Source organism: Tursiops truncatus, chromosome 8, assembly GCF_011762595.2.
Source record: "Tursiops truncatus isolate mTurTru1 chromosome 8, mTurTru1.mat.Y, whole genome shotgun sequence".
In the NCBI taxonomy this organism is placed as follows: domain Eukaryota; kingdom Metazoa; phylum Chordata; class Mammalia; order Artiodactyla; family Delphinidae; genus Tursiops; species Tursiops truncatus.
The window spans coordinates 5,844,421-5,868,161 of NC_047041.1; the positions used below are offsets into that span (position 1 = coordinate 5,844,421).

Here is a 23,741-nt window from a genome sequence, read left to right on the forward strand (position 1 = left end):
GTCTCTCTAAGCTTTGGGAAATCAAATCGTATATTTTTTTTAGTCTTTCTATTTTACAAGACACTTTTCAGTTCAGTTCGAGTCACCAATAATTTATTGAACACCTACTAGGCTTTGGTATTTTCACACATATTTAATTGAATCCTCACTGCCGGGTAGGTAGAGAATCCTAGCGAGTGGAGGATGCTCCTGAGCTCTCAGTGGTCCCCGAGGACTCTCCCACACACCCTCACTCGCCAGGGCTGCTGGAGAAAACACAGAACTAGGAGCCATTCCAGCAGGGCCCATTCATTCAGATATTTCCTCTTTCAGGCCATGTGCCCAATGTTTGGGGTGGGAGATCTGAACTGTTCTAAGTAAGGAAAAGAGCAAGAAAACGTAGCTGCAGGACCCAGGGGGCAGTTCTGCTTTCTGGCGCAGCTCCTGGAACGGAAGAGCCTCTCTGGGTTTCCCTGAACACCTGGGATTGATTTGGGTTTTGCTCTGACTTGGAAACATTTGCTGAGGTGGAGGTTGGAGGAGGGGTTGGGGAGGAAAGAAATAAATCCAGTGATTAAAAATAGCTTGTGCATGTCAGGTGCCTGAACGAATTGGGGAACACGCCCACAGTCCCTCTTGTCTGGCAGGTCTAAGCTCCTGGCTGCCGAATTACAACCGCTTTCATTTGTTTTTCCTGCTCCCCTACCATGTAATGGTCAAGGGCTCATTGGAACCATGTGTGAGCCTGGTGAGTCACCAAATCCTCAGGACTTCAGTGGTAATAATGTGTTAAAACTCCTTTCGGGGGATGGGACAGGGGTGGGTGAGGGGAGAAGGGAGAGGACTGAAGTCACTTCCTACAGATGTTCAGGGTCCGCGGCTGTCTCTGCAGCCTTGGTTCCCAGGCCCAGCTGCTGGCCCGAGGCAGCCTTCCCTGGGCGGTCTGCAGCCTGCTTTGCCTCTCCGAGGACCATCTCTTTTGTCCTGGGACAAGTTCCCTCTGAGAAGAGGCATCTACCTCTGAGTCGGTACGCTGTACCCCAGCAGCGCGCTTCGTTTCCCCGAGGCAGTAACTGGAGACTGGCTCGAAGTTTTGGTCGGTCGGGTCGTTGGAGGGTGAATTGGGGATTTTCTGTGCAACTTCGTCCTCCATCCCTCAGAGTTTTTTTTTTTTTTTTTTAATTCGCTGGTGACTTCAAGGGCATTGGTATCAAGAGAAGGACCAAAGCCCAGTCGTGTTTCCCTGACTGATAAGAAAACTCTGTTTTGGGGTCAGGGTGTCCCATCATTTGGGGCAGCGACGGACTGCTTGGTTGGGTTGGGTGGTCCAACCACGGCGCTGAGCTATTCTTGCTGAGCTCTTGCTGGAGCCAAGGGTCCTGCTTGTCTCTCATCACTTTGTCACTTCATTAGGTTTGCGAAAATGGGGTCGAGGGGCCGAGGAGGGACACATTTCCCTTCTTTGCATTAGCCTCAGCCAGAAGCTTTGTGGATTATACTGACTTCCTCAACAGGAAGCCCTGCCTTGCCAAGTTTCTAGCGCCTGTAACGGGATTTGGAGTCAGGAGTGTAGGACAAAGAGGACCCTTCCTTCCTAGTTCCAGTGCATCCTTGCATGAATGAGAGAAAGGTTGAATGAGATTCCTTTTCACAGCCTTCTGAGATGTTAGTGTCTTCACTGGGTAACTTCTCTTAAGGACCAGTAACGACTTTCTAAGGACAATGTTGATTGTTCACAGTCAGTCACTGACCACAGCCATTTTGCCATTTCTGTTGATCTGAAGGGGTAAAGGTGCCTCCTCTCTTATTCTAGGCAGTTTGACATCTGCCCTTTGGGTGCTGGCCAAAATCCTCAGCTCTTTCTGCCCACTCGTAGTTACAGTTGTAAGTTCCTGAGGACCTTAGCAGTCAGGAGGAACTACCTCTGCAGTCTTTTGCTTGTAGGACGTGGTGGTCAAAGGAACGGCTGGCTACCCTGATTTGAAATCATCCCTCTCTGATCCAACTTCATCACTCTCCAGATCGTGATAATGTTGCTTTAAAAGAAGTTCTGTGGTTCGAGTGGACCAATGAATGAAATGTAGACCTAGATTTAAGCACCGTGGAAAGTAATCTGAAGCCCTTATTTTCTTTTTCCACGAGCTTATCTGTTTCTTGTAAGCTTTCATAGTATGATCCTCCTTTATCTCAAGAATATCCTCGTGACAATAAAATATTTGTGGGTGAAATGGCATGTTGCCTGGGATTAGCCTTACAGTTCTTCTGTGTTGGTGGGGAGGAGACGAAATAAAAACTGGTAGTGTTGATGGATTTTGAATAGGGATTTATTATACTAGTCTCTCTACCTTGGTGTGTGTTTAAAAATGGGCGTAATGAAAAATTTAAAACCCCATGAGGGATATAGACACTACCTATCAACAGACCTCTTTTTAACAATGCACTGACGGAGTGGCGTACCCAGCGTGATTACATAAGTGGCAGAACTGAGAACCCGTGGGTTTTGACCAGCAAGCTAAGGCAGCAAGCCCAGTGCGTTGTCCCGCTGTGTCTTTTCCCCCTGTCTTCAGAATCTTCTCTTTCCATTTGGGACAAGTGTCCTTTTCTTCTTCTCTGTATGAATGAGAAGGTTTCTCCTTGGTCCTTTCACTTTAAGAAACCTATTTCAGCCAGACTTTATGTAACTAATTAACCTTATATTATGTGCACAATTGCGCATCAGGGTGACTCAGGGGTGAACACAGACAGGGAAGGAGGCCAGCTTGTCATTTACCGTGTGTTACTTTGTATGGAAGGAAGGAAGCCTCAAGACCCTTGGTTCCAAGAAAGGAAAAGATTACAGTCGGTTCTGTCAATGGCTTTTAATTATGTCTTTATGGGGCGAGCTATATGAAATCCTGGATTTCTTCGATCCAGAAATGGTTTTGTTTAAGTTTTTAATTTACTGACTCAAGTGTATCTCATTTTCAAACTGAGAAATAAAAGTCCCGTTTTCTGTGTCTCAGCTGTAGAAATGTTAGTGTTCTTGGATTTCTGATCCATTCCTGTTTGCAGCCGCAGTGGCATTGAATGGAAGGACCTTGGACGTGTGAGAGTTGAAGGGTGGAGTTTAAGGCAGGCTCTTGATCTCTTGCAGTCTTGGTTTTCTGATCTGTGGAGTGGGGGTCCTGTAATACTTTCCCAGGCCCCCCGGAAGCTTTATGTTGTGAGGATATTGGGGAACAGTATATGGGAAGGGTCTCGGTGGACCGTAGTGGTTTTCAGATGTAAGGCGTATCATTCATTCCTGGTGTTTCTTTCCTGCTGCTATTGACTGGGGCAATACCCACCACCCGTGGCCAGTGTCGTCATGGTAACCCACCAGGCTTTGGCCAATCCAATGGCTGCACAAGACTGGAATGTGCACCTTGGATCTCTAGTCCATCGCCTCACCCTCGGGTCCCAGATGCTCCAGTCTTCCTGCCATTTATTTGAGGATGGTGAGAGGAGGAACATCTCAGTTCAGCAAGGCCATAGGTCTTGAACTTCTCCTGGAACCAACGCCACTTCAGGCTTAGACTCTAGGTAACATTGCTGATACGAGCCGTTCGGTTTCAAACGACTTAATAGAATGGTATGAAAAGTCACGTGACATGTCGTTGATGGGTTCTTGGGCGCCGAGCAGTCCTTAACTTTGAGTTCCATTATGAGTGAATTGAAACCCTTGTTCCACATTTGACTTAAAACATCCTTGGGCTGTATAAGCTTTTGTTCAGGATTAGATCACAGTGAAAAAGAAGCAGATGTTTCCCTGCATTGAAAAGGCCACAATTCATTGTGTTCCTACTGAGTCAAGAAAAACTATCTGCTAATTTCTACTCTGATACTGTGCAGTCTTGACTGGGCAGAGTTTGGGACCGTTATTTGCTCACTAGCTTCTGTACAACTCTCCTCGCAGAAATCTGGGTGGTTCCTATAAATATTAACTCAGATTTAGGGTCCTGAGGAATAACCCCTGGGTCAGAAATCGACCCATATTACAAATACTTGTAATATGTTTATGTTTCATAAATGTACTTAGAGCCTCCACCGTATCAGCAGAGTATATTTCCAGGTCAGGTGCCCAGTATTTTGAAACAAATGTGTTATTGCAATTCAAGATATTGCAAGTACAATTATTAGCACAAAGGCAATTTTAGTTCTTGTCCATAAAATACAATTAGTTAACTTCTGTGGAGCATTGATTAATTTATAGATGCTGTTGCCAAAATTAGAAATATTTTTGGTACCTAATAGAAAAGTATTTTAATAGGTAATGAGATAAGGTGTGGTCAGAATAACAGAGATGCCTGCTTGGGCCAAACCATGTCAGCTTCTCCACCTGTGTAATGATTTCATTATTTTTATTGGTCAGTGTAATTGACAGAACTGCCACAAACATGAATGAGCAACACAGAGGGCATCTTTGCATTCATATTCTTCATGATGAGAGTTTAATGTTTTATGTTAATGCCACTTTGGAAAGTGGTTATTCATCATCATCTACATGCAGTGCCTGTGCTACTAAAAAAGACAATCCTGACTGATTGTTCATTCACTTATAGAAGAGTTTTGATTTTTTTTTTAAACCTTCCGTTCCACACTTCATGAAGATAGATAAAACTCTGACTTTCCTGTCTGAATCCTTTGGGTCCAAAGGCACTGGTACGCCTTCTCCTGAGCTCATCAAGTCCAGGTGTCCCAAGTGTGTGGTGTTGGCTTTCCCCAGCGGGCCTGGGAGCACCTCTTCCAGAGACCCAGCGCTCTGAGTCCCCAGTCAGGGGCACAGCCTTTGGGTGCCATGCAGGACCGTGTGGACCAGGCTTTTGAGAATGGCACTGAGGTGGACAGGCACAGGTTAATTCCAGCTGCTTCCCTTGGAGAGAACAAGCCAGAACCTGGAAGTGCCGGCTCCCTGACAGGAAGTGGAAACCTGCATGGGGAGTTGTCAGCCCAGAGGCCCTGTCCTGGCCGGACTGCTGGGGCACTGCTGTGATAGGAAGCAGACTCCGGGCTCTCTGCTGTCATCCTCAGCCTTCACATCACCCTGGCATCCAACTGTCCAGGCTTTCCTGTTCAGAAGATGTCTGGGGCCTCCTAGCCTCATCCTTCAGTTCCAGTTTGCAGCAGAACCACTGCTGGTCCATTTGGCCCGGCCCACATTTTCCACATGCATTTTCCTGGCCCACTTCTGCCATCAGTAGAGTCCTTTTCATCGAGTCATAGATCCAGTGGAGGGAACAAACACACACAACAAAACCCACACAGTTCAAGTTCATGAATTGGTGTTGGATGGGAGCGAAGGGAAGGAAAGTTGATTCAAATATGGAAGACTTTGAATTCATCCAGCGTTTGTTGATTGACTCCTGTGTTGGGAGCTGGGGTTGCTGCATTTGTTCCTTCTTTCAGAAGCGATACTCTTGGTTAAATAGAGAGCCCTTTTCTCTAAAGTCGAACTGACTTCCACTCTAAGGGAAGATCTCCTGGACCTGTCCCTTAGCTGTTCTTGGGCGAGGAGAGTGGGGACGAAGGGGGAGCACTGATGTCTTTCTTAGTGACTCATGTGATGATTATTCCATTGTTCAAAGGGCTGGATGTTATGTAATCAACGTTTTATCCCATCCCCCTACTTTTCCCCCCTAACAATCTGGGATTTTCCAGCATTTTGTCAACCTTCCTGGAAGTGTGTTGATTTTTCCACTAGGTTTTTTTGGGCATGTCCCAGGGCAACCCAAACTCTCCACTCCCTATAACTTCAGATCCCCCTCAGTGCAGGGCCTGGGAGAGCCACAGCAGTGAACCCTTCTGTTCTTCGAGGGCACAGGGCAGACTCTGGGCAGTTTCCTGATAGCACCGCTCAAAGCAAACTGAGGGAAAGAGCTGCCTGCCCTTCTTTCTTGCCACGTAATTTCCATTCATTTTGATATTCAGAGGCAATATATTTGTTTCTTTTTTCAGAGGTCACCAATTATCATTTTTTTTCCCTCCTATGTTTCCATTTTATCCAGCCAGTAACACGTTACTTACATCCAGGGAACTTTTTAACTAGCCAGGGTTAAAGACGGCTGGTGGAGGGACTTCTCTAGTGGCCCCGCCATTTTCTGTCAGTTTCATATGATACACTGAAGATTCAGGGTGAGCAAGCGGGCTTCTGGAAATTACTGCAGTAAAGTGCATTGCTGTCTAAAGGTCACAGGACAGCTAGTAGGAATTCTCAAGTCATTTCTTCGCTTGTTTGCTTTTTGTTGGAAATTGTGCCTGAGGTGAATTTGGAGGATTTTTAACTTGAACCATATCTATGTATCTTGGCTTTGAACATGGTCTGCAAGTACAAGAGGGACACAGCAGAGATAAAGATGCATGTGGCAATAGCAAAGGAGGACGCATTTGTGGATCTGCAGATGTTGATTCCTCATTCTTCTTCACCACCTACATAAATCAAGTTTTATAGGTGTTACCTCCTATATGCATGTCACATCTGACCACTTACATTTTCTGCAGAGCCATCTTCCTAGCTAAAGCCACCATCATCCCTCACCACAACTGATACAAGAGCTTTTTAACAAGTCTTCTTGCATCCATTTGGAGTTAACCTCCTAAGCCATTCTTTACCGGCAGCTAAGGCGATCTTTTTTTTTTTTTAACCCATTTTTAAAAATTGTGGTAAAGTGAACATAACCTAAAATTTACCAACATAACTATTTTTAAGTTACAGTTTAGTGGGATTAAATACACCCATAATGTTGCACAACCTTTGCCACCATCCACCTCCAGAACTCTTTTCATCCTGTAAAACTGAAACTCTGTCCCCAGGACACAACCCCCTATTCCTTCCTCCCTCCAGGCCCTGGAAGCTACCATTCTACTTGCTGTCTCTATGAATTTGACAATTCTAAGTCCCTTATATAGTTTGTCTTTTCAAGACTGGCTTATTTCCTTTACCATGATGTGAAGGCTCATCCACGTTGCAGTATATGTCAGAATTCCCTTCCTTTGTAAGGCGGAATGATAGCGGACTGTGTGTGTTTATACTACCTTTTGCTTATCCAACTCATCTGTTGATGGACGCTTGGTTGCCTCCACATTTTAGCTACTGTGAATAACGCTGCTATTAACATGAGTGTACAAATATCTCTTCAAGACCCTGCTATCAGCTCTTCTGGGTATATAGAGAACTCCTAAAACTCAACACAAAAAGACAAATCACTGTATTAGAAATGATCGAAATGCTTGAATAGACATTTCTCCAAAGAAGATACACAAATGACCAATAAGCCCATGGAAAGATGCTCAACATCCCTAATAATTAGGGAAATGCAGGTCAAAACTACCATGTGATACCACTTCACATCTATTAGCATGGCTACTGTAAAAAATGCAGAAGATAAGTGTTGGCAAGGAGGGGGAACCCTTGTGCACTGTGGGGGGCTGTAAAATCATGCAGCCACTGTGCAAAGACAGGATGGCAGTTCCTTGAAAATTTAAAAATAGAATTACCTGGGGCTTCCCAGGTGGCGCAGTGGTTAAGAATCCGCCTGCCAATGCACGGGACATGGGTTCAATCCCTGGTCCAGGAAGATCCCACATGCCGTGGAGCAACTAAGCCCGTGCGCCACAACTACTGAGCCTGCTCTCTAGAGCCCATGAGCCACAACTACTGAGCCCATGTGCCTAGAGCCCGTGCTCCGCAACAAGAGAAGCCAGCGCAATGAGAAGCCCGTGCACCGCAACCAAGAGTAGCCCCCGCTCGCCGCAACTAGAGAGAGCCCGCGCGGAGCAACGAAGACCCAATGCAGCCAAAAATAAATAAATAAATAAAATAAAAATAGACTTACCGTAAGATGATATTCTTCAAACAAAATGTAGTCATGTCATTCCTCTGCATAAAACTCTCAATGCCTGTTTTGCTCAGGATACAATTATAAATTCCTTAACACACTCCTTACTTACGTTTTCAGCCTCCTCTAAAGCTGCTGTCCCCTTGATCGCTCTGCTCCAGTTGCATTGATCTTTCTGATACTAAAACAGGCCAAGGTTCCCCTCTTCCCCCATCTCAGGACCTTCATTTGTGCTATTCTCTCATCTCGGATCGCAGCCCTCTAATTTTAGTGCTCATCGGGATTACCTGGATTCTGTGTTACAAACGGATTTCCGGGCTCCGCCCGCTCAGAGGTTCTGATTCAGGAGGCCTGGGTGGGGCTGAGTTCTCCCAGGTGATGCTGATACGGCTGGTCTGGGGACCACACTTTGAGAACCACTGGTCTGGAGTAGTTTTTAAAAAACTCCTGTGTATCCTTCAGGTCTCAGGTCAAACATCTCACTTCTAAAGGAGGCCTTCTCTGATTCCTCCAGACCTGCAGGACTCCCTGTTACGTGTTAACACTGCATCTTCTACTCCTCCTATGAAGCCCTTACTGACATTGTATTTGAACGTTTAATTGTGTAAATAGTTTTTTTGATGACTGATTTCCCTGCCAGAATCTGATATCCAGCTCCATCAGGCTAGGGATCATTACTGTCTTGTTCACTGTTCTTTCGCTAATCCCTTGCATGTAACAAATGCTAAATAATTATTTATTGAACGGATGTTGTTACTTCCTTTTCATAGGTAACAGCAAGTGCGTAGAAACATTAATATTCTCAGTGAGTGTGAAGGATGGGTAGGGGCTGTGGGGGAATTAGCAGAGCTATACAGAAAGAATAAAAGTATTTTGTCAGAGAGGCAGGGCGTATGAGGCAAGAGTCAGGTTTTTTGTTTTTTTGGGTGTTTTTTATGGGCCCTACCACATTGTGGAAAGCCCCCCAAATTTTACCTGCCCTGGTGAGGATGCTACTACAGTTATTTCTCAGCTTGTCTTCTTCAGACCATTCATGCTCCATGATATTTTATGGGTGGTTAATTACCTAGTTAGTTTTATCTTTAAAATTGAGGTATAACTGACATGTAACCTTATGTTAGTTTCAGGTATACAACATAATGATTTGATATTTCTGTCTATCGCACAGCGATCACCACCACCCGTCTAGCTACCATCCATCACCTACTTCGTTTTTGTTAGTATTCATGTGCTATTTTTTCCTTACAGATATGGAATGTGCAGATGTTCCACTCTTAACTCCAAGCAGCAAAGAAATGATGTCTCAAGCCTTGAAAGCTACTTTCAGTGGTTTCTCTAAAGAGCAGCAACGGCTGGGAATTCCAAAAGGTAGGTTTTGTAGTTGGAAGGAGAGAGGATGGGATCAGACTTTGAGGTATGGGTAGTTTTCTCACCTGTTGAGTGAGATAGACATTATTACTCAGCGTGCTTCAGTCAGCAGCCACAGATCGTCGCAGACCTCTGTTGGAACAAGCATAGACGCATACTGATGCTCCTTCGTCTCCCAGGCTTGCCCCTGCCATCTTGGTTTTAGGGCAGTGGTGCCCAAACTTGTTTGCACATTAGACGGGGGATCGTCAAAAAATTCCACAGTCCAGGTCAGGTCCCAGACCAATTAAGTCACAATTGCTGGTCGCATCGGTAATTCTGAAGCTTCTCAAGTGCCTCCACGGTACAGACAAGTTTGGAAGCCATGGCCTTGGAGTCATTCTGGGCCGCCATTGGATGAACTCGATGACCTGCATTTCTGGGAATTTACTCTTTTCTTTTCCGTGTCCTTTGGTGAAATGTGTTTACCTTTGGGTGTTCTCATCCAAAAGGGTTTATTCAGGAATGTAAGGGGAAGTGACCTGCGTTGTCAGAAAGGAAAACTGATGGGGGAAGACTTAAGCCTTGACCAAGCAGCATTTCCTGAACAGTTGAGAGCAGAAAGAACACTTTTCTATTGAGTCAGAGAAACAAAAGCTGTCTTTAGACCAGGCTAGTGCTACTGCTGCATAAGAGGCTTCCACCCTGCCAGACGAAAGCCTTCGGTAGATTCTGTGAGTGTGTCTGTCCACCTTTCCACGTATTCTACTTTCCCACAAACCTCAGCTGACAGCAATGCCCCATCACAAGGCAGAATACAGTGAATTCTGACCCCTGGGTTTTCCAACATCTCATAAAGTCATCGTCTAGATCGAAGGGGGTGACCTTGAGAGCAGGCATGCTGTAGGCATCACAGCCTGCCATCAGCTGAGCTCTTTAAGTGTCATTAGCTGGTGTAGTCATGTTAAAACAGGGGTCATGCGTGAAGATTATATGTCGTCTGTCCTACACTTCTACTCAACGCAGGGCCTGTGATGTGTATATATTTTGAAGGGTATCTGGTATAATACAGGTACCTAATGATGTCGTTATTACCAAGTATCATTCGAATGGCTTACTGTTACTAATTGCTGTGACGATTACAGTCAGCCCTCCGAGGGTTCCTCGTTGGCAGATTCAACCAACCACAGGTCGGATTCTGTTGGTTGAACCTGCAGATGCAGGAACCCGCGGATACAGAGGGCTGACTGTACCCTAACCTGCCCTCTTATATAAGGGAGATAAGCATCCACAGATTTTGGTATCCGAGGGCGTTCTGAAACCAGTCCTCCTTGGATACCCAGGGACAACTGGGCTAGCCATGATTAACTAAGATAAAAATAATTAAGCATAATGGTCTCAAGTAAATTATAAGAGTTAAGAGCAGGGAGAGGTGAGTGCAACGTCCAGAGCACACTTGACTTTGTTATTATTGCTGTTAAAGAAGTCATTTGTTCCCTTGCCCCAGGCTTCAAAAAAGTCTGATGGAAATAAGGCAGTGAAAGAGGAGATCCCTGGAATCTCGGTCTGAAGATTCTAAGGATGGAGAATTCTCTGCTCCTTTCTAGCTGATGACAGTGATCTTCTAGCTGGCAAGATAGAGAAGATGGGGCTGTTGGATGCGGGGGTGGGGGTGGGGGGAGGGTTATGGAAGATGCCCCATCAGGCATTCCTAATTCTATGAATCCGAGGACATCCTCAGTGAAGGTCAGATGCTTTCGTGTTGTCTCTGAGACTCGGGGAAGAGTTAAGAGCTCGATCTGCTGGAACGTCATTTGATCTCTCCCCGCAGACCCCCGGCAGTGGACAGAGACCCATGTTCGGGACTGGGTGATGTGGGCCGTCAATGAGTTCAGCCTAAAGGGTGTGGACTTCCAGAAGTTCTGTATGAATGGGGCAGCCCTCTGCGCGCTGGGGAAAGACTGCTTTCTCGAGCTGGCTCCAGACTTCGTTGGGGACATCTTGTGGGAGCATCTGGAGATCCTGCAGAAAGGTAAATGCATGGGGGCAGGGTGAGGTGGGAGCCGGGGGGGCGTGGCTTTGAGAGTAGGTCCAGGAGCGTGCCCAGTGGTGCAACGTCGATGCCATCACCTGGGCATCCAATCACAGCACGGCGTAGACAGTGCCTGGTAAATAGCAGGTGTTCCATAAATGTTAGTTTCTTTTTCTTCTGTGTACTGGAGGTTCCAGTTTTAATCTTTAGCTAGTCTCTACTCCTGAAGCTTATTGGTATGCAGAGTTCTGATCCCAGACTTTATCTTAGACTCATGTACTGTTTGAACAAGCAGTGCCCACAGCCAGCAACAAGAGAGTTTTTCTTTCTTTCTCTCTCTCTCTCTCTTTTTTTTTTTTTCCTGATACTCTTAAGACACACTGTCTTGATCCACGGCCACATCCAAGCTTCGTTCCTCAGAGCTTCTTAATAAGCAGGCTTCTCTGCCCACTAACTAGATTGGAATTGCAGTCGCGAGGTACACCTTTTCCATCTGGAGCAGAAACTGGGGTTATGTCAGGACGCCGTGTTGCAACCTTGTAATGACATGGCCTCCCCTACCAGCCTCTTCCAACCTTTCTGGACCAAGTGACTCATGTACCACAGTCCTGGCTGAGGATAGAAACAGCAGCAGGCGGCAAACTTGGGTGTTTTTGCGCTTATTTTTCTGAATTTCTTCTTAAAATAAATTGCAGTTACCAGCAGTCAGCAGTGCCCTCCAGCTGACTGTAAGCCTAGAAGCCTGTTGCCCTCTCTGACCCAGGCCCACCCTTTCCCTGTGGTCACCAGCTCCAAGCCCTGGCGCAGACGCGGTGACGGGGGGGGGGGGGGCAGGGAGCAGAACTCGGGCTTAGCACTTTTATTCCATATAATACCTTCCTTTGTTTAAGGATATTTTCCACTCTGCAATGCCCAGGAGAGACCCAAATTAGACTCCTCTGGGCACAGAAGTGTTATCTTTTTCTTTTTTCCCCTTCCCTTCAGCTTCTGCTGAAAAAGAAATATAAGCAGAGTCGAGAACTAGGTGAATCTAGCCTTCCCCGAAGCCACACCGTGATCTCGGTGTAACTGCACACAAACCACTCACACGTGTTGACGTGAGCACCTGTGTATAGAGGGAAAAGAGACAGCAGGCTCAGAACAGATCTGATGCAAGCATTGGCTTATAAACACAGCAGTGGGGGGCGGGGTACACCAGACTGTGTCGCCCCAATATATGCTGCTAATTCACCGTTTCCCTCCAGTCTTCACCCTGGGGCAGCAGCTGTCCTGGAGTGTCTAAACCTGCCTCTGATCAGTTATAACTCATCTGTACAGCACCTCCTTGTTTCCAAAGTGCTTGAAACTGCGTTTTTCTCATAGGACTCTCAAAACAACCCTGGGACATGGGAAGGGCATGTTCTCTCGGTGTCCTTGTCTGTAAAACGAGGACAGGTTAGGTGGTTTCCTCAACATCACTTGTTTCCTTAAACCTAGGTCTTTTCACTCGAACTTCCTGTCCTGTGTTCTTTGTGTAGTGATGCGGACTCGTGGGGTAGCTTCTGGCCTACCTTCCTGCGAAGGAACAATACAAGCAAATTTAGGAGAATTGGGAAATAATGGAGTGGGTTTGAGAACATCTCACAACATTTTCAAGGGAGAGAGGCAGGAGGATCGTCCTTGTTCAGGTCCTTGAACAACTGAACGTGATGTTTGTATTGAGGCTACAGCTTTTGTTCTGTGATTAAACTAAGGCAACCCAGCGCGGAAAAAACATAGCTTTTCTGGGTGGGGTGGCAGGCCAAAGGTACAGGGGATGTTTCAATCTGATAAGCTGCTGAAGCCGAGTTTAATCATTTTATCTCAGCTGGGAACTGTTTTTCTGTGCAGGCATAAACTTGTTTTCCCAGCAGTCTCTGCTCCCAACAAGCTATCAAATACCTGAGGAGAAACCCAAACCAACCCTCTGTCTTTATGTCTGATTCTTACAGTGAAACGTAATCATACTGTGCCATGCGACAGTCAGGGGCCACCAGCAGATTCCAGGGTCATTAGACGATCCACAGGCTCACCTTAGTCCCATGGAGAGAGCCTTCCTCTGCTTGGGTGCCTTCATCTATGTTCCATTCTCATTCCTACGGAGGTTGGCACCTGGACAGGAGTGTGGTTATGTGGCTCTTCTCTCTCTTTGTCTGAGCCCTGTCATATTTCACTAAGTAGAGTCACCTTACTAGCATCTTATCTGGGCCTGAACTTGACATTTGAGGGCCACAGAAAAAACACAAAACGAAAACCAGACATCTGGGGCTTCCCTGGTGACGCAGTGGTTGAGAGTCCGCCTGCCGATGCAGGGGACACCGGTTCGTGCCCCGGTCCGGGAAGATCCCACATGCCGCGGAGCGGCTGGGCCCGTGAGCCACGGCCGCTGAGCCTGCGCGTCCGGAACCTGTGTCGGGAGGGGCCACAACGGCGAGAGGCCCGCGTACCGAAAAAAAAAAAAAAAAAAACCACCAAAAAACCAGACATCTGTTGGAAGAAATGGAGGCTCTAAATCTACCTGTGTAGAGATTGTCCTGTATTTCTGAGAAGCTTTGGACCTGATCGGGTTGAGTATTGGTGGCTGGTAACCTCCCAACATGCCTTCAAGCCTCGGCTGCTGGCGGCACACGCATGCATCAGAAAGGCGGTGAATGCCTTCCCACCCCTTAGAGGTTACTCACAGGATGCGCTTTCCAAGAGACTAAATCCCATTCTGCAGCTACTGGAATCATAAACGTAGCCATCCTTCAGTGAGCTCGTCTCTAGACAAGGCCCCCGTCAGGGGAGACGCCGACACCAGCTCAGTCGGTGGACATGCAGATTTCTGCGAAGAGGGGCTGAGATCACTGTGGTCCTTTTGTCCAGGGTCCTCTTCGGCTGAGCGTTGCTTGCACGCTGACCTCTTTGTTTCATGCCTCTCCTGTCTGTTGCAGAGGATGTGAAGCCGTACCAAGTGAATGGAGTCAACCCTCCCTACCCAGAGTCGCGCTATACCTCGGATTACTTCATTAGTAAGTTCACCCCCTGCTCTTCCCCCCTCTTCCTGTCATGGGAACTTAGGAAAGGATCCCTGTCCTGGGCCATCTCAGGCCCCCGCCTGGTAATGCTACAGAAAATAATATTTCCTTAAATGTAGACTCTTGGTTGTTTTGCTCTTCCCACAAAGCACAAGGCTTCAGCCTATCTGCACATTTTATTCACCTGCACGCACCTACACCGGGGTCTTTCCCATGTCTTCAGCATGAAGGTCGCACAGAGAGACAATGACTTGCCTCCAAACTCTTATGTGCCCCGCGGTGGCCATCAGAGGTTCGGGTTAGGGATTTTGCCCTGGACCTTGTTCTTTCCTTTTTACTGGTAGATGCGGCAGCACTTCCTCTGAAATCCTTCCTCCAGAGCATGCCCTGCAGCCTCAGGAACGTAAAGCCTCCTCCTTGTAGTACCTTATCCCTCACCAGGCCTCCTGGGTGGCCGGAGGGAGAGAATTAGCCTCGGGCTGTGCTTATCTGATGGCTTTGCTTTCAAAGGGTGTCTTAAGCAGGTTTATTTTCACTTTATCTTTTTACGATTATGATTTTTATCCTAACAACAACAACGAGCTTATTGTGTGCTAGAAATGTGGGTAGGCTTTTTCCACGTATGCTGTCATTGGATCTGCATCGCAACACCCCGAGGAAGGTTGCCACCATTCCTATTTTCGAGATGAAAAAATCAAGTCAGAAAAGGGAAGTGTCTCGTCAAGGGCCACGGCTCTTGAGTAGTGGCGCAAGGTTGAAAACCCAGGCCCTTCTCACTTAAAATATTTTTCTTGCATTCCCGAAGGTAGTCAGCTTGTTTGACATTGCGGGGCCCTTGTCAATGGGGAGGAACGGCCTGTTTCCAGTACGCATCTCTCCTCTCTCCAATTGCCCATGCTCTGTGTTTCCAGGCTACGGTATCGAGCATGCCCAGTGTGTCCCTCCATCGGAGTTCTCCGAGCCCAGCTTCATTACAGAGTCCTACCAGACCCTCCATCCCATCAGCTCGGAGGAGCTCCTCTCCCTCAAGTATGAGAACGACTACCCCTCGGTCATCCTCCGGGACCCTCTGCAGACGGACACCTTGCAGACTGACTACTTTGCCATCAAACAAGAAGTGGTGACCCCAGACAACATGTGCATGGGGAGGACCAGTCGTGGTAGGTCGGATTTCTGCTCTAGAAAATTCTAAGAATTACCTGAGTTTGTGAGCTCTCCAGGTCCCACTTTTTCCCCCTCGCTCTTAGCCCCGGGCATTCCTGAGTTTTAGCCTTTCCGTCTTAGAATGTCTAGATATTAAGAACTTTGTATCATGGAATTTTAGCCAAGTCCTTCATGATGCCAAAGGCTCTGGGTCCATGGTGGAACTGAAATCTGGCAGGAAGAACAATCGCCTTTCTTATGTGGGTAAAACATTTCACCACGTGATAACTTCAGGTGCTCGTGGCTCTTTTCGAAGGTATGCGTTATTTTCTTGGAGAGGATTTTGCTTAAGGAGGACACAATCACATAAAGATGATTTCAGAGACCCTCCTGGAGAGCCCACATCGTCCTGGTGTTCCAGGTATTCCCGGTCAGACTGCACATCCTGGCTGGGTATCTGAATGACCTCTGCTTCTCAGCCTGGGCTTCCTAGCCTCCTGTGCCTTCTTTGGTTTGGGAAGATAGAAGATGGTTAACCAACAGCTTATTTGGAACCAGTCTTCAGCAGTGTGGTGAAAGGGTGTATTTAGGTAGAGGACCAGGGAAAGAGGCGGCCAGAGGCTTCCGGAAGAAGGTGCTCTTGTTGCCATGACTGTTATGGCAATGATAAAATACTCACTGACAGTGAAATAAATGGTTCAAAATAGAGCTGGCTGACTTTATAAAGCAAAAAAGGTTAAGTACGCCCAGTTTTTAAGATCAGGACATAAACATTCAGAGGCACGGCTCACCTAGTGACGTGTCCAGATTGTTTGGTTTCTGACAAAAGCGCAGTCCATCGTAAAGAGGGACTTGTTCATCCAGGAAGACCTATAGCTGATTTCCAACAAGTTGAAAAAGATGACTATTCTGATGGGTAAATGGGAGAGAATTACAGACAGGAAGAGGACAGGAGAAAGCCCTTCCGAGCGATGCTTGCGAGGCCTTTGGTCACGGAAGTCGGGCCTGGCCGCCTCGTGGTGATTTCTGCTCGGTGATGACCCTGCTCCTCTCCTCAGTGAGGCCCCAAAGGCCTCACGGGCCGCACACATTGTCATCTCCTTCAAGTGTTCAGGTTCCTACTTCCTCCCAGCAGGCCTCGAGATGACCAGCAAGCCTGCAGAGGGAAAGTCCCCAGCAAAATCGGAACCTGTAATCTGCCTTCTTGCAGCCCCGGGGTGTTTGTGTTTCAGACAGAAGGGGATGGGTGGGACCAGCTTTGCCTTCCCCTTTCTTCTTTATTTTTGGATGCCGGTCTATTTAAATACTTACACATATGTGTACCTTTTTTCTCAGGCGGGTCACAGCAACAGAGCGCCTTTCTTTCTCACGGGGCTTCCTGTGCGTGTGTGATGAGGCTGAGTGTGCGTGGGGACTCAGCCGTGGTGTCACTTTGGGCAGATCTGCTGCCAGGTCCTTTACCAGTTGCGTCTGGCTTTGCATTTGTGCAATTCCCCCTTCTCCCTCTCCTTCTCTTGGTTTTTGGTTTTGGTCCCCACCCGCCCCGCGACCCCAAATGAATCCCGAGGGACCAGACGGTGACCTGTACAAAGGGACAGGAGGGCTTTCTCTCTGGCCTCCTTCTCCCTCACTCGCACCAAGCTTCACACCACACAGACTTGAAGGGGAGACCGGTCCGTTCACGGTTGCTTCTGGCGAGTTAGAAGTGCCGCAGACAGGATGTATTCTAGGGGCTGATTGGCTCTGACGTGGTAGGATCGGTCTAGACTGAAAGCATCACTGTGAGCTGCTTATTATCAACAATCATCGTAGTGTTCGTGTACTGCATTAGGGTATAGAGTGCTTCGATGTGCCACTTCTTTGGCCTCGGAGAGCTGTCTTCTTTGTGCTAGTCTGTTCAGTGGGCCGCCGTTGTCCTCCCCGACCTACTGTTCTGGGTGCTCCGAGGTCTGTGTGGTGGAATAGCTTTGGAAGGACCTCGCTGAGACATTTCTCAGGAAAGCCAGCTGATGGATGGCGTGGAGCTTCCCTGCGTGAGCACAGTAGCCTAACCGAGTGTCTAATCCAGTTGGAGTCCACCCATTTTGGGAGAAGATACCCGTAAATGATGGTTCCCAGCTCCAGGATTGTGAAAGAGAGCTAAGATGAAAGTAGCCTACTGCTATAAACTGCAACTCTCCACAGACTTGCATTCGGTTCATGTTTGAGAGGCTGCCAGAGAGTGGTTCTGGCCTCGTTTAGTGCCCTTGCTTATTGGGACTCCTTGGAAGCTCAGCTGTCTTGCATGTGAAAATTCCAGTCTCTGTACCCTCCAAATATAAAAATGACTGAGAGAATCATCTCAGGGACATTTGAGTATAACTACAGCCTCGACATCGGTGACTTTGTGGGAGTATTCTTCATGAAAATATAAACTTTCTTTCTTAGGTTTTTGGTATGTGTAAGATGGATAGCGGGTGTGAGCAAATACCTTTTCATGAGAGACCACAAAATTTCCTGTTCTGTTGAAAAGGAGCTGTTGCCTTCTTGGTTGGGGGCTGTTTTCTTGAGTCTTTTAATGTGAATTTCTGGAAGGGACAGTCCCTTCTTTTTTTATTTTTAAAATATTTGTATTAGAGTAGAGTTGATTTACAGTGTTGTGTTAGTTTCAGGTGTACAGCAAAGTGAATCAGTTATAGGTATACCTATATACACTCTTTTTCAGATTCTTTTCCCATGTAGATCATTACAGAGTACTGAGTAGATAATAATAATAAAAAGTTGCAAATATGACAGTGGACTGGGTAGGCGGGGCCGATGATTCCATGAAGCTCTTCCATGTACCTACCTTCTGGGGATTACCCTTCTTTGAATGAGTGACTGGAAGAAAGAATGAGATGAAGCAGCTAAATAACTATGTTTCTGTTCCAAGCAGCACTGGAGGTGTTAAGAGGTTCAGGAAATCTACAAGGGGAGATTATGCAAAAATTACATATTTAACTGAGTATCTTTTATCTGGGGTTAAAAAAAATTTGTTTTTGGAAGCAATGTATCTTCCTTCTTAATTACTGTATATTTAATTTTGGTTTGGACACCAAGATTAAATATTTGAATTTCACTGGTTTAACGAATTCCCTCTGTTATGAAGGGGAGGATACACCAGAAACATATTAGTATTACGCTGTGTATGCCAGCCCTTATTCTGGGATTGAATTTCATGGTAGACCAGCCAGCCCTGACTCACAGGTATCTCTGCACACACATTTGTCACATCCTTTGGCTTCTTGAATTTGCTGAGGTGGCCATTTAATCTCCCATGATTTAATTTAGGTTGCCTGGAAAGTATCTGGAAATAAAACATAAAAAAATATTCCTGTGAGCCTTTTCAGTAGTTAGATGCATTTATTTTTGGTCCCCCCCCCCCCCCATTTTGTTAGGCTCCTTCTTAATGGCATTTTCGCCAGTGGAAATTTCTCTAGCAGCTATTATGCAATCCTAGCAGCTGTTTATAACCTGGTTTGGGAAATTAATGAACTTGCATGATCTTGTGGTCAGTTAAGAATGCCTTAAGCAACTCATACAGTAAAGGATTTCTGACACTGCTGTGGACCTTAACTCTTTAATCGACTTCTTTGTTTTTTATTGCCTACGTTTCCCTAATAAAGTACAAATTTCAAGTACAAAGCTGCACTTGGAGAGGATAAAGAATATGGATTTCTATTTAGAAGAGGGATAGTGTTTGCTTTTTTTAACCTCCTGGAAAAAGCATATCATAACTTCTTTCTCTGTTTGAGAAGGCACAGAGGCAGTACTGCATTTATTTCATTTTAAAAGAGTGTTTGGAAGAAAGGCTAAAAAATAATATTTTAGTTCCAAGGTCAAGGAAGGTCAATCTGCTCTTAGTCTAATGGAATTTTTTTTTCTCATGACCAGAATATTTTGCCAAATGGGGCCTTTTGAAATCGTCTCCCTGGCTTGAGTTAGAATAGGGAATGAATTGGGCCTGACACTGCTCAGATTTCCTCATCTACTCATTGGGTCTAATTCATCAGCCAGAAATCCCATCATAGCCGGCATGATTCTCAGCCTGTAGATTTCTGGCTCTGGAATTCTTGCGGTCCCAAACACTGCTGTCTCCCTCTGGCAGATGGAAGCTGCGCCCGACTCTGCATCTCTGTCCTAGGGGCTCTGGAGCAAGACGAGACCACGCAGGGGGCTCGCAGACTGGGCCCAGGCAGCCCCTCCTCCCCAGAGCAAACCCACACGCCTCCATCCCCACCGGCCACTCCCTCCATCCGTCCTGCGCATCCTCACCGAGAGGGTTTCACAGTGTCTCTTCCCATCCCTCCTCCCTGCCCTCCTCCCACCTCCTCTTCCTCCAGGCAAGCTCGGGGGCCAGGACTCCTTTGAGAGCATAGAGAGCTACGATAGCTGCGACCGCCTCACGCAGTCCTGGAGCAGCCAGTCATCCTTCAACAGCCTGCAGCGTGTCCCGTCCTACGACAGCTTCGACTCAGAGGACTACCCAGCCGCCCTGCCCAACCACAAGCCCAAGGGCACCTTCAAGGACTATGTGCGTGACCGTGCTGACCTCAACAAGGACAAGCCTGTCATCCCTGCTGCGGCCCTGGCTGGCTACACAGGTAGGCGCCCGCCCCGCCTCCTGCTCGCTGAGGGTGGGCTCCCTGGAAGCTTCTGTGCACATTCCCAGCCCCTGAAGCCAGCCTCTTTCTTTCCGGGGGGGTGGGGAGAAGTAGACTCGGAGAGGTTGGGTCAGCCTCTCAAGCCACTCTGTGAATAGCCATTGGCTTTTGGAAGCAAGCAGTGTCGTTCTGTCCCAAGGGATCCTTTCCAGGATCGGTAGGGAAAACTGATATTTTGGATATTTACCCCGCGCTGGGAGAAGGGAACTCTGTTGATTTGGTGTTTCTGGAACCTCTGCCTTGTGGTCTAGCATCAAAGGACTTCTCGCCTGCCCTTGGGAGGTCTCTCTAAACCCAAAACCAGCAGTGGCATCTCTCAAAGCCGTCACGGAATGGCCTACACCCTGGACTCATTTGCAGTAGAATCCTCAGTATTTGGCCGGTCTCTCCAATGGGAACAGTGCCCTCAGTCACCGGACACTCTGGCCGGATCCTGCCCTACATAGGAAACCTTTCTTGTCGCTTAGCTTTACTGTTGATTTTTTTCCAGGAGTGAAAGTTGTAGTAGTGGTGACTGAAGAAATGTCACAGAGGAAGGAAGATGTATGTTGAGAGTCTGGGCTTTGATTGAGAATCTGGTACTAGAGCAAAATGATTCATTGTCCAAGCAAGGTGTGGCCCATAGGCTGTCTAGCTCTGGAAGGGTTTGAAGAGTATATCTGACAACTGTCCAAGGAGCAGACGCATGTTAACGATCAGACCCTTTCTGTAAGATTGTCGTGTTTTGTAAACATTAGACATTGTGTCGCGAGCAGAGCTTATTTTTAAGCTTGGATGACACAGCTGTGACCTTGCCCTCTGTTCTCTTACAGTTTATCCACCCTGGACAGGTCACTGGTGGGGACCCTCTGTATGGATGAAGACAGACAGCAAGATCTGTGTTTCTAGTGACGTGTCTGTCTGATCTGAAGAGTGTGCTGGATCCCTGTTCTTGTGTGAGGGAAATCTCAGGTCTTTACTAGGAAAGCCAGCTGACCTTTGAGAACAGCTCACATGCTTAGAAAAGTTCCTCCTCCTTCAAGGATCAGGGGGGTGTGTGTCTTTTACGTTGCATTCTTCCGGCTCCCCATGCGGTTCAGTGCACGGATAGGTGCTCCGGAGCTAGGTCTGGATTTTGAGGTAGCGACAAGGTCTGTATATAGAGTCGTGGGCCAGAAAGGAGCTTAAAGGTTCCCTACTTTCTTCTTGCTGCAGTATATTCCCCAGGTCCTCGCTGGAACATCTCGAGTAGATGGGAACTTGCTGCTTTGCCAGGGAGTTCCTTCCCATCTTGGGCAGCAGACAATGAAAGTTTGCCCTTTTCCATTAATGGCACCTGGAATAAGGAAAGTATATAAAGTCTCTTTCAATATGCACAGGAGTGCTGGCTCCTGTAATTAAACTCTTAGGTATTTTAAGAACTGGACTCCAGTTGGATACACCGATGAAGGAGGAGAGAAGTGCTGCTTGATTAGGAGGAGGAGAGGCCGGGGCAGCTCTGGCATGACTCTGGGCTGTGGAGGCGGCAGGCGTCTCTAAGTGGCTGTACTTGCTTCTGTTCTTATGGCGCAGGTTACACTCGGCTCTGTCGTTTGCCCAAGTGTAAAGGCCACCTCTTCTCCTCCTTCTGCCCGAGCTTCCAGGACCAAATCCTCAACTTAGTTTCTCCCTATTAAAGGTCCTGCCTTATTCCCTCTGGCGTAATCTCCACCATAACCACCATTACGAGGCACGATTATAATTTTCTCCCATATGACAATTTTCATCATTCTCTCTCAGCTTGGTGTACAGTTCTGAACATGTTGCTAGTTAAGGCGGTTTTGTGGATAATGATATTAAATAAACTGACTTTAAGTTCTAAAGTTTGGGTTCTGGCCAAAGAGAGTCTTATGATTTAGGTCAGCCTTCATGGGAAAAGATTCTGTTAAGGATTCATGGCTACACTCCAGAAAGTCTAGAAGTTTCTAGAAACGGTGAACGCCTCATCTCCACCTCAAATAGAAACTCCTCTGAAAGGGGTATATATATATATATATATATATATTAGTTATTGGATTTCGTAGGTGGGAGAAGCTTGCAGAGCTAATAGTCTACAAGAGTGATTTAAAGGGTTTTGACTAAGATGATCTCAGTACCTTGGCAAGAATTATCTGAGAGTTGGGAATCTCTCCACGTGTCCCAGTTTCAAGAAGAGAAGGAAAAGGGTGAATTGGAAATTTTAAGAACGAGGAATGAGTGTGAAGTACAAATTAGGGACATGAAATGTCATCAAGAGGGCCAACACCAAAATGCCGCCTGTGAGGCTTCTCTGGCAATCCTAACCCAGAGGCAAACAGATGAGAACCTCAAAAGCTCTTTTCAGGACAAATACAGGAATGTCCTGGAGCTGTGAGTTATGTTTGATGTCATCCCTTATTTGGATAGATTATTTTTAATGGGTGCCCCTCCGTCCCTCCCTTCTCCCCTCCCTCCCTCCCTCCCTCCCTCTCTTTTCCTCTCTCTTTCTCTGCCTCTCTATCTCTGTCTCTGTCTCTGTCTCTATCTCTCTCTCTTTCTTTCTAGGGGAATAAAACTAATTCAGTGAATGGAAGCAAAGAGAGGATGATTATCAGTTAAAGATCTCAAAAATTCAAGTAGTCATTTGAACTAAAAAACCTTTTTTTAAGTATCTTACCATTCAGTTGTTTCTTCTTTATAACTGGGGATTTAACTTTTCAAACCATCTCAGATGGAGGTGCAAACAATAGCCCAGAAAACAGAAGTCCTCTGAGCTCCTCCCAGCGCTAACACACTGTGTGATTTCAGGCAAATTTACCTTGTACCCTCTTCTACTTTTAGTGAAATGGAAGTGACCCTCCCTCTCTCGGTGGTAGGAGATCTGTGAAAATGTAATTGAACTAACTCAATTAACGAGACAAATGAGTGCTAGACATGGTGCTAGACGCAGGGGAGAGAGCTCACTCGTAACAAATCAATTATTTCAGCAAATCTGAGCCCATGTTGAGTGCAGACAAGTGTTCGTAGCCTTGGAAGGTTCACTATCTTGACGAATTCAAGACACTGTCATTGTCCTTAGACTTGAACTGGATTTTCGTATTGCTGTGGTTTGATGAAGGTCAGGAATTTGTTAGGCATGTCGGGAGTGGTCCAAATTTGGGTGTCTTTTCTTCCTGTGTTCAGTTCCTGGTGGACTTCTCCTGTCCGCAGTGCAAACTATATCTTGCCCCTCATTGTGACCCCTTATCATTTCACATACATCCTAGGGAACGGGGAAGGGGGATGGAACATGCTTACTCAGCCCCCTCCACCACGCGGGGAGCGTGTAGTGACTGGAGTTTTTATAAATGGATCTCTGAGTCTATGCAGACATGCTAAGATGAGCTGAAGTTTGGAAAAGTACTTTGGAAAGTGGAAATCATTGTATAAGTGTTGGCAAGACTTTTCATTGCTCATAAATGTCACACCTATTTTCTATCTCAAGTTCTGAGCTCTTTTTTTTTTTTTTTAATCTGTTTCCTTAAAATTCGACTAACTCCAGAGTATGTGTGGCTACACGGTAGGAGCACATGTGTACCTTTTACATCACTATGACTTGGCTTGAACTAAAGGATGTATGTATAGATTCCCTGTGCGGGGGTGTGAATCCATTTTCCTGCCAGTGCAGTAGGAGCCTAGGTCTCTGTTCGTCTCA

At 46.7% G+C, this 23,741-nt stretch overlaps 1 protein-coding gene across 4 annotated transcripts in view; it reads left to right on the forward strand.

The window, feature by feature from the left end:
- ETS1 (ETS proto-oncogene 1, transcription factor) overlaps positions 1-23,741 on the forward strand; it is a 128,659-nt gene that overhangs the window by 86,567 nt on the left and 18,351 nt on the right. For 2 of the 4 annotated variants that reach the window (XM_033861811.2, XM_033861812.2), the window contains 5 exons: positions 9,081-9,200; positions 11,011-11,211; positions 14,163-14,240; positions 15,158-15,406; positions 19,751-20,011. In XM_033861811.2, the coding sequence (XP_033717702.1) occupies positions 9,081-9,200; positions 11,011-11,211; positions 14,163-14,240; positions 15,158-15,406; positions 19,751-20,011 (909 nt within the window). The remainder of the gene's footprint in view (positions 1-9,080; positions 9,201-11,010; positions 11,212-14,162; positions 14,241-15,157; positions 15,407-19,750; positions 20,012-23,741) is intronic. The other 2 variants (XM_033861813.2, XM_033861814.2) reach the window with 1 other exon arrangement.